This window comes from Palaemon carinicauda, chromosome 12 (assembly GCF_036898095.1).
Source record: "Palaemon carinicauda isolate YSFRI2023 chromosome 12, ASM3689809v2, whole genome shotgun sequence".
NCBI lineage: Eukaryota > Metazoa > Arthropoda > Malacostraca > Decapoda > Palaemonidae > Palaemon > Palaemon carinicauda.
This window is the reverse complement of record NC_090736.1, coordinates 130,197,406-130,209,315: the sequence shown is the minus strand read 5'-3', so window position 1 is coordinate 130,209,315 and position 11,910 is coordinate 130,197,406. Positions and strand designations below refer to the sequence as shown.

Sequence of the window (11,910 nt, the reverse complement as noted above, 5' to 3'; positions counted from 1 at the left end):
ACGCTAGGCTATTATTGATCCTAAGTAGTTAAACTTATTGTTCTGTTTTAGTAATATGTCTTTCACTTGAATGTTTACTTCTTTATGCCTTTCTCTACTAATAATAATTACCTGTGTCTTCATAATACTCATCTTCAATTCTTTCCTTTTTTGGGATCTTTTCCATACGTAAAACCTTCTCTGCCGTTCTTCATCTGAGTATGCTATAATGACTGAATCATTCGCAAACACCAGTTTCCATAATTCCTTGCTGTTCCTTAATTAATATGTCAAAGTTTTTATAATGATGAAGAACGAGAATGAACTCAGAGTTCATCCCTGATTGGGCCTACATCCACAAGAAATTCCCGTTTCCCATATTTTGTCTGTTCTGTAGTTCTTGTCCCCTCATAAGACATCCTCGAGTGCTCTGGTACTCCTCTCATCATCAAACATTAATTGACTAACCTTCTTGTTACCCTGTAGTAGGGAAAACACCAAAACCTGATAAATCACCACCTGTTTATAAGAAAAGAGAGAGACCTCCATTTCTCTCACCCCAGTCCATTAAAAACGCCAAACTTATAACCTCAAATAGATAAGATGTTTTGTCTGTTGATATTTCAGACCAATAGGAAAACTTCTTAAATCAATCAAAAATTCAAGTTAAGGCCCACCATCCCCCTCAAGAATTAGCAAAAATATCCATGCAAACTTTCTAAATACTTCACTCGAACTTTTCTTAATACAGAGACAGCATCAACACAAACTGCTGCTCATGTATATCTATCACCTCTCTTAGCCTTCCTTCTGCAAGTCTTTCTAGTAGTTTGAATACAGGCTCCAAAAGCTTTATTACTCCGTAGATCCCACAGTTTAACACGTCTTTTAATTCATACGACCTTATCATCCATCTGCCTTCCCAGTCTCTTGGCCTTTCCTCTACTTCCCAGAGCTTTTCCAGAAGTGTGTACAACCACTCTTTGGCTAGGTTACCCAATATCTTAATCATTTCAGTTGTTACCTCTGACTTTTGTTGTGACTTTTATTGATAACTAACTCTTGGTTACGCATCTATATCTTATTGAGAAATGGTTAAATCTTCCTGCAGTATATTAAAGATATGTAGAAATACACACATAAGTAAACACACACACACGCATATATATATATATATATATATATATATTATATATTATATATATATATTATATTATAGTATATATATTACTGTATATACTATATATATATTATATCTATTATATCTATATATCTATTATCTATTCTATCTATATATACTATATATATATATATATATATATATATATATATATATATATATATATATATATATATATTATATATATATATATGTATGTTTGTGTTTGTACGTACATACGTATGAATACATACACACATACATAGAACATACAGATATATGTACAGATTATTATTATTATTATTAAATGCTAAGCTACAACCCTAGTTGGAAAAGCAGGATGCTATAAGCCCAGGGGCCCCAACAGGGAAAATAGCCCAGTGAGGAAAGGAAATAAGGAAATAAGGAGATAAGGAAAAATAGAACATTTTAGGAATAGTAACAATATTAAAATAAATATTTCCTATTTAAAATATAAAAACTTTAACAGAACAAGAGGAAGAGAAACTAGATAGAAAAGTGTGCCCAAGTGTACCCTCAAGCAAGATGTATGTGACTTTTTATAGTAGAAAAAAAAATTATCGTGATTAAAAAGAACACCATCTTAAAGCTTTAGGAATTTAATCAGCATTAGTTTAAAAGATATTTAAATAAGAGTTCATAATACTATTTTTACACGAAGTTTTGAAATACACTAGGCATAGAATTCTATTTGTTTGTTTTTGTTTCATTCCTGTTCCTGCTTCCATATTTTGCTGGTTTCGTTGTTTAACTGATCATGAGAGTAATTTAGCCTGAGAATGTTGTTACACAACTTTCTTATATATTTTGTCTTCCAGAACATTGCTAACATCTTTCCTGATCCTGTAAAAGACAGAGGCACATCAAATCGACTTATAAACAGCTAATTATGTTAATCATTTATGAATGACTTCATTGAGCATTTTTTTTATCAGAAAACTAACTTGAACTGAGATGCTCGATTAAATTTAAGGATCTTAATGGGTCGATTTATTTGGCAAGTGACATTGCAATTATCTATGGATCCCGAAGCAAAAAATCCATTTCAACGGTAAGCACCAAAACCAATAGTTTTATTTAATCTATTAATTAGAATGCTAAGATCATTTTTCCTTAGATGAAATTGTCATAGAGTTTTAAATGGAGTTTGAGGCATTCAACAAAAAATACACTGTTAAAAATCTGTATTTAAAAACAGTAAATATCTGGTAAAATTTATTCCAGGAATTCTTACCGTTTTAAAAACGGATGTATTGACATAAACGAGTGATATTACGGTCACTAATCCGTAAAAGATAAATAACGAAGTAAGATAAAATTACGGTCGCCAGTATTTCACTGAAATACGGTTGACAACAGTATATTTTTACGGAGAATTTCCGGTTAAAATTACGGTTTTTTCTAACGATGTAGGTAACGAAGTTAGACAGTTAGTTTAAAGGAACCAGTCAAAGGAGACAGGTGTAAATAAAATGGCTGGAAGCAAAGTTTCATTTCTAACACTCACCTGCTATTCACCAGAAAGGTTTCCTCGGTGACGTCACGGGATGGTCTCTGGAAAAAAGAAACGAAAGAATATAAAAATTAATCTTAAAAAATCATGACGCTTATTTGTCACTTTAGAGTTACTCAACTAGCAAAGAGGTTTACTAAAGATCTTAGAGGTTCGTATGATGGGTAATGGGTAGAAATGAGGCTGGAGAGAGTGAATACTCTTATTGAGATTAGACCTGATGAAATACCTCCGGATTCCAAGTTAAGGTTGTCACTTTTCTTCGTGTCTATCTTCATCTTCTTCATAATATCTTAGTATTCAAAAGCAGGCATTTTCATAAAATCTATTCAGTGCCAATTGCAATAAAAAGAATAAGTCGTCTAAATGTGTTTTTTGAAATATTTGTGCATTTTTCTGCCGATATTTACAATTGAGCAACAGATACCCGAGGATGAAAATGTAGTCTACCATCAACCGGGTTTTCCAAAGCCTCAGTGAATTTAATTTTACACAAATTTACAAAAATGGCTGCGGGAAGGGAAATTTGAAGCAAGACCTCGAATTTTTAAGTAAAAGAACATATTCTACTCGGCCTTCAAAAAGAAAAGATTCGTATTATGTAGGACGTTAAAGAAAATTAGGCAAATAGTTTTTATATGAAACTTTTCATACGAAAGAGAGAAGGATAATAAGTTATGTAATGAAATGGAGGAGGAATAAATAATAAACATCAGAAAGAAAATTATAGATTTTGAGTAAGAATATAAAGAAGTAAATATATGGGACCTAATAGTAAGGAGACAAGGATAAGTGCTTATAATTAGAAAAAAAAAAATAATGTAATAAAATACTGATAACACAGAAAAAACACTTATGGTAAATAAAGAATTTATAAAATTGCTTTGAAGAGCATATAAAAATGTATTGATAAAATATAACAAAACATGGAGAAGGAATATTTGAGGAAATACCAAACCCACAGAAAATATGTATAGTGAAAAATGACAAAAATGAGAGGATATCAAAGCAAAGGAATTTCGATCTTACTGTTCGAGGTCTTGTGGGTCGTGGTCCTGTGAAGTAGCTCTGAGGGGAAGCCGAGACCAAGACGCCAATCGTCAGTAGCACAACCACCAGGAGAGCCAGGAATTTCATCTGCAATGATATTAATAATAAAGATAAATACAATGAAAATAATAAAAATGACAATTATAAAAATTAATGGCAATGATAATACTGATGCTGATAATAACAATAAAGAATCTAATAACTTGAAGATTATACCCTATAATAATTCATATTTTTTTATTAATGTTTATGATACCTAGATGTTAAACAAACATATAGAATGTTTTACTCCTTCAGACAGTGTCCTGGACATATTAATCCTTTCCTTTTATATAGACTTGAAAGCAATCAAAACCAGTGATGATAAAACAACATATTTCTTACCTTTATAGTTGAGTTTCTTTTGGGGATCTTGTGTTTGTCACAGTGACTTTTTCACGGGATTTACTGGAGTTGTTGACTGGGCAAAGAATGGTCTGGAACTTCCTCCTAAGGCGATTCCGAAGGGATCTGACGATAGCTCCTACGATGTTCCTTTTAAAAAGACTCCTATGACCCGAAAGTCACATGCTAGTACCCAAGATAAGTTTCCTTTCACGGGGCACATTCTCCTCTCCAGATATTTCCAGAAATTTGGACGCGTGACTTTGGACAACGTTCTTAATGTCACGTTCCAGACCGAAGCAGAAATGGTTCTTCGTATTCGGGTGACGTCGACCTTTGTAACTCATCCGCGTCTTGTCCTTTTGAATATTAATGGGTTCCGGCGCCTGGAGTAAACAGGAGAGACACCTGACTCATGGATTATTGGCTCATTGGACGTCGGCTGAACTTACATAAAAGGGAAGAGACGAGAAGTTCTATCATCAGACGGCCTAAGGAGGTGCTACACAAAGCAAGCTTCTCTGGTCCTCTTAAAGACGTCATATTTTCTTCGCTTCAGAATCGTTGCTTTTTCGTCTTTGTTGGATCGACGTCTTCATTTACAAAACTCATAAACAAGGTGAGAATTATTTTCAAAATTTACATTTTAAGTGAGAGTTATCTTTCAAATATGTTTTGTAGATGTGTGTTGTTAGTTAATTATGTTTTGATATAAGATTTTCCTATCTATACTTTGAATGATCAGAAATTTATAGTGATCTAGCAATGATATTCCCGGATATTAAAATCATCTATCAGAGATGTATGAAAAGTTAGTTATCTACCAGATAGGTATTGTGGGTGATATCTATCTTACACAGATGTCTTAGAATTCCGATTAAAGATGAAAGTTATTTTGATATTTAAACCTGTATTCTTTTATTTATCTGAGAGATCTTGTATTGAGGCCTTTCTGGCTTGTTAACTTTAATTTTGGAATCTCACTCATAGATACTTCCTAAACAAAACTAAAGAATGGTTCTGTTTCTTCAATATTTTTGTACTTCAATTTCCCTTCAAATCGAGGTGGAATTTACTTGACAGATATTTTTGCACATTTTAGCTAAATATCGTATATATTTTGAAGATGAAAGTTATCAATCAGAAAAGTTTTGTATTTCTGATGCTGAAATACATTAAGAAAAAGTTATTCAGTTCTTCATGAACAAATAAGCCAGATATTTTCTCCAAAGAAAATGACTGATTCCAATAAAAGGTGTAATCTATTTTCTTTTTTTTTTACCTAAATTCTAAAGCTCAGGGATAATTTAAAGAACTTCCGGTGGACTGTTCATATCTTATTTACTGTCTGTCTGTATAAAATATTTTTTCTATTTTTCTGAGGAATGTTGTGCAATTGCATAACTTAATGAATCCTTTGAATAAAAATGAGTCAAATTGAAGTAATTTCCTTTGCTAGCAAAAAAAGTCACCGGTCACAAGTTTTACTGGATGTTTATATTAGACGTAACTTCATTAACTCCTTAACACTTTTAGTTTCTCAATCCTCCCTGTAACCCAGTGTCAATAATAATAAACAATCTTTCCTATAAACCCTTCGAAACAATTAAGATGATTCAATATCAAATGACAAACCATAATTCATAAACAATTTTCATTAATTTGTAAATGATGTCCATTGCTCACTGATTAATTTTTTTTTTCTTTTTTTTTTTTACAATAGAATACCATTTGATGATAATCTAATAATTTTCATTAACTAATTTCCCAGATGAAATCGATGACTTTGGCACTGGTTGTGTTGCTGGCGATTGGGATCCTGGTCTCTGCCGAACCTCAAAGCCACTTCACAGGATTCAGGAATCCTTCCAGGAACAGAAGAGTAAGTCAGCTTCAACTCGTGTTGTTATTATCAGCAATTTTTCCTATTTCCCCTTGATTATCACTTCATTCTATATTTCTCCAAATTCCTCAGTAATGTTGAAAACATAATATTTAACAAATCCAATATCCTCAAAGTTAATATATGGATTAAGTAACTGTTATTCATTCTTATCTATGCTCTTGTTATCATTAAGGTTTTTTCATTGTTTAACCATTAAGATTTTCCATCTGAACCACCTCTGCTTTGAAAATATTACATCCAAAAATTTAAGCATATATTATGAGAAATTATCTCTCTGAAAATTTCTAAGTTTGAAAAAATATACATTATTCATAGTATGAAGTAAAAGATGTGTGACTATGAATTTGAATTTTATTTTTTTTTCCAGCCCAATTTACGCCGACAAAGACTGACTGCAGATTTTGATTCGTTGGTCGATGCCAGGTGAGAAGAACTAGCGAGATAGAATTTTGGGTTATTACAGTTATATTGAAATTTCCCTAGGATAGCATGGAGCGATAATATATATATATATATATATATATATATATATATATATATATATATATATATATATATATATATATATTTATATACATACAGTATATATATAAATATATATATATATATATATATATATATATATATATATATATATATATATATATATATATATATGTATATATACCTCCACAGTATATGTACACGCACATACACAAACACACACACACACACACACATATATATATATATATATATATATATATATATATATATATATATATACATATATATATAAGTATGTATATATGACATATATATATACATATATATGACATAACTATATAATTTATATATATATGTTTATATATACAGTATATATATATATATATATATATATATATATATATATATATATATATATATATATATGTATAAATATGTACATGACATGTATATATATATATATATATATATATATATATATATATATGTATAAATATGTACATGACATGTATATATATATATATATATATATATATATATATATATATATGCATATATAGAGTATATATATATATATATATATATATATATCTATATATATATATATATATATATATATATATATATATATATATATATATATATATCTATATATATACACATATATATATATATATATATATATATATATATATATATATATATATATATCACGTTGCTTTAATATCAATTATGCCTCTAATCATGTTACAGGAACATGCAAATTATTTCATGCTGAAATATAATATTATTATTATTATTATTATTATTATTATTATTATTATTATTATTATTATTATTATTATTATTATTATTATTTTTAATAATATTATTATTATTGCTTATATGGCTGTTGTTATTGTTGCTTTTATTCTTGCTGTTGTTGCTTAAATGAATAGTTGATGAATAAAAAAATTACATAATTCAATTGTCATGAATAAAATAAACACATTAACAAGAAATCATACAGTTTTTTTTTTTTTTTTCAATTTATTCACCATATAATGAATAACTTATTTGTTCCTTTGTTCTGTTCATAGGGTGAAGAGAGACGTCAAAAACCCAGATGATGAGCCTCCAGTCACTGAAATTTTAGAACCTTATCCTTTTTAGAAAAGTAAGTGAACCTCATCTTTTGAATAACAGCAAATGAATAGGAGAAACTATGGAAAATATTTTACAATCTTTCTGTTAAATCTCAATATCTTCGTGCCAAGAGTTTAGTTTAATGATTCTCTTTTAATATATTAGTATAGTTCAGTTTCTATTTCTCGAATAACGAAGGATTTCGTCAATATATATATATACTTTTTTTTATTCAATAGTCTCTTTTTTCTTGTGTCCAATGCTAAGGTCTTCTGCCTGATGCTCATCTTGCTATTATAAAGGCATTAACATATGCATATTATTCTGGTGCTTGAGATTTTTTGCCTAAACTATTGCTCAGATCCCATTTGATAGAAAAGAAATATATATGCTGATGCTTTACGTTCTTTCTTTTTTAATCTCTTTTCAGCTTCATCACTTTTACCTCAGCCAGAGCTCAAAATCGCTTAAGTGCCAGCAACTATTTCGTTCGTATGATGGATGACCAGCTCTAAAAGAATCTCCCATAAGGAATGCAATATCCTTTTTAAATGTTTATAACTTATGGAACGAAATAACTCCCTGGGGGGAACATTTCTCCCCAACGGAGGAAGTATCTTGTGGATAGAAATATTTCACACCAAGGAATTAAACATCTGGAAAGAAACCTCTCCAACCGAGGGACGAAAGGCCTTATAACGATGGACGTCACTATCCAAGGGATGAAATATCACCAGAATTGGAAAATTTCCCCACAAGGGACGAAATACCATCTGGATAGGGATATTTCTCTTTTATCTATATATTCTAGATGATGACCTCACAGCCCAAGGGACGAAATGATTTCCGGGTACGAAAGATTCTCCTCTATGGACAAAATGTCTTCCATGTCGGTGACGATCAACCTTCCATATCCACAAGACATGTTCTTTTTTTTTTCTTTTCATATTCATTCTTACTTTCACACAACCGAATATCAGAGTAAAACAATAGAATTACGAAAATATTGTCAATCTCTTCAGAATTTTGTATGCAATATAAACCAGTATAATGATTTTTCTACTCGTTTTGCTGATTTAGCCTCAAACATCCTTTTGCAAATTAGTAGTTCTTCTGAATGAAATAAATATATGCAATACCACCATAAAGTGGACGCAAGGCAAATTAAAAAAGAAACCTCTATGAGCTTCAAATTAAAGTAGAAATAATAATTTTTTTTTTTCAAAAAAATTCCATCTATCAAGCTCATAAGTATTACAGAGCGAGTCGAACAGAGATCTCTTAAAACATTTGAGAACTACGCCATCGAAGGTAGTTCAAGGTGAACACGCACTGGATAGTTTGCCATATATTAAACTGGACTCTTATTTACATATCTCACTATTTTGCCGATGAATTATATCTTTTTATCCAATATAATAGAAGGATCATTAATTTACTACAGAAATACAATGATGAGTTATTTATGATATACCAACTAATGGAAATATTCTTTGATGTGTAGCAAGAATATGCTCATCTTGCGGTTCTCGGTGCATCAAGTAATGCTGTGTATATGATTATTGTGATGATGAGGTATGTGACAGCATATTTTTTGATGTGCCAATCCCCTATACCATATAAGGATAAAGCGCACCCGTAAGGAAGATAAGAATAGGCACCCCTCCCTTTTCAATGCTGTGTTGTGTAATACGTATAAAGTTAATAATATTTTTAACATCATATCTGGTCTTAAATTTTGTTACCGTCCAAGGTATCTTAGGCTTAATTTTTCCAGACTAGTTTTTGAAGTTTTCATGGTATCAAAGTAGACTTAATATCTATTATAATTAAAAACACAAGGTAATCCTCAGCCATGAAGAGAAAGCGCTTGAAATTGTGTCTATTTCCAGAATTATATTCATCTTGATATCTGCATAAATTACTCTTTGAACATTGACATCATACCCCTTTCACGTATGTCATAAAATACAATTAGGCTACATCTATTAATTCGTATTATACTTCATAAAACTGAATACTTTCCCAATTGTAAATTTTATTCAACCAATAAACAAAAAGGATTGAGAACTCCATGTCCGTCTTAGCTGGTAGGTCAACTCTAGAATCCCACACCAGGTGGTTTTACTCCCCGCTACTGCCCACTTCGTATGAGCGGATTAAATCCGTGCGGAATATTTCCGCATGTCAAAAATCATGCATTCACACGAGCGGTTTTTTTTTTTTCCGCGCGGGTCGTCTGCATCAGCATACAATACAGTGTCAGTCGAGGTTTGCTCGAGATGGAAGACGTAAAGAAGAGACTGGTATCTATGCATATAATAAACTAGGTGCTAGATGTGTCATGATGTTTTGTGAAATAAAATCATATTCATAGTGTTCCTCTGCTAGTGCAGTGTATAATAATAATAATAATAATAATAATAATAATAATAATAATAATAATGATAATAATAATAATAATAATAATAATAATAATAATAATAATAATAATAATAATAATAATAATAATGATAAGACAATTCATATTCATCATTGAAAAACAGCAGCCGAAAAGGAACGCCTATCCTCTACAACAGCATAATCATGACCACCGCACGGAGGAAAACCTCTCGTCTGAAGGACGCCAAAGTCTTCTTAAGTATTGTAAACCATGCGGCACAGCACGATTTAGCAGCGTCTGCGGTTAGCGAATCGCTACCGTCTGGAGATTCTACTGCACGGACACCGTGTGAAGGGCTCCATTGATTTCTAAGCCACACGGTTTCAATCGTCTTGTGTGATTTGGGCCTAAAACTCTACCATTATTTACCGGGTTGAGCTAGCGAATTGTTAGGACTGTTACTGAGAGACTAGTCGATTGCAACTAACTTCATTTGGACGGAGCTTGCGTATATATACAACCGGTTCCAGTCAAGAACGGCACAAAAATTCAAACACAATGGTGTAGGAAAATACAGGGATGAACAGGTTATCAGTGCGAGGGGAGAGCAATAACGAAGATATACAAATATTATCTTTCCTGTTGGAGCGCTTGGGCTTACAGCATCCTACTTTTTCAACTAGGGTTGTAGCTTAGCAAATAATAATAATAATAATAATAATAATAATAATAATAATAATAATAATAATAATAATAATAATAATAATAATAATAATAATAATAATAATAATGTGTATGTGCGTCTGTGATACACCCGTGGTACAGGGTGGAAGAGAGTAATGATCTGTGCAAGTATACAAGGGGTTAAAATTACTCTAGAGTGATCTGGACCTAGATTGAAATCACGAAGGTTCAAAATATTTCCCCTATCAGCTCGAAACACTATATCTGAAATCCCAATAAGTAATTTGAAACTGTTTTCTAATAACTTTTATTACTCAACAAAACTGCATTAGTCTATAACAACTCGTTTTACGTTGCAGTAGGATTCAATCGAATTAAAACGTTTTAATACTTTTACATCAATGATGTTCATACTATTATGATACCTAAAAATGTTGATGAATAAATGTAATTGAAGTCAAATAATCTTATAATTTCATGATCAAATTTTAACGCAGATATTAAATTCCTCTTTATATTGCTTATATATAATTTGGATTTGTTATCATCCTTTAAGTTGTCATTAAATTGGTTGTCAATTCAGGGAACAATGTCATACTAATTATAACGAAATAAATAGGCTTCTAAAACTTTACATTTATTCATTATTGAACAAGAAAATAAATTCTGACATAAAGAAAAGAAAACTATAATCTTCAAATTCTTTCTAACGCCAAAAATGAAGAAGAGAATTGCAGTAACAACTGTTCCGTTATTACAGGTGGGATAGAATAGTTCATGGTTCATACAGTAGGTGGCTCCCTCCCGCCGCTTCTCATCAGTTTTCCATCCTTCCTTACGTGGAGCGTGTAAACAAATTGTTTGGAGTGTAGGCATAGACTTTATCATCGCATTTACTCTAACATACCTTCACAGTCAGATTTCGTGATATACAATCGTTTTTTTTTCTTCTTTTTTTTTTGAGTCTCAAGATGGTGTCGTGGTGCATGAAGAAACAAGTGAAATTTCCATCAGAATATTGAACTGTTTCAGAATCAGAAAGCATCAAGAAATTATCCTAAAAGTAAGTTTTTATTTTATTTTATTAAGACTATTTATGAGTTAACATTAATATATTACTGGGTCAATATGGAACACCATTCAACTGTCAACAGAAGCTCGTCATAAACAGGATGTTGTCTTGACCCATCAACCAGGTTACTAAATATTGATTACCTTAA

General features: G+C 30.8%; 1 protein-coding gene and 1 long non-coding RNA gene across 2 annotated transcripts; one reads left to right on the top strand and one right to left on the bottom strand.

The window, feature by feature from the left end:
- Positions 1-1,845: 1,845 nt before the first annotated feature.
- Positions 1,846-4,389, bottom strand: LOC137650633 (uncharacterized). Its single transcript, XR_011046014.1, has 4 exons — positions 4,107-4,389; positions 3,702-3,809; positions 2,667-2,713; positions 1,846-2,002 (listed from the first exon to the last, which is right to left on the bottom strand). It is a non-coding gene; the product is annotated as an uncharacterized lncRNA (long non-coding RNA).
- Positions 4,390-4,506: 117 nt separating this feature from the next.
- LOC137650632 (uncharacterized) lies at positions 4,507-8,592 on the top strand. Its single transcript, XM_068383823.1, has 5 exons — positions 4,507-4,725; positions 5,878-5,988; positions 6,380-6,435; positions 7,578-7,654; positions 8,054-8,592. The coding sequence occupies exons 1-4, from the start codon at positions 4,522-4,524 to the stop codon at positions 7,648-7,650; spliced, it is 444 nt and encodes a 147-aa protein (XP_068239924.1). The 5' UTR covers positions 4,507-4,521; the 3' UTR covers positions 7,651-7,654; positions 8,054-8,592.
- The last annotated feature ends 3,318 nt before the right edge of the window (positions 8,593-11,910 follow it).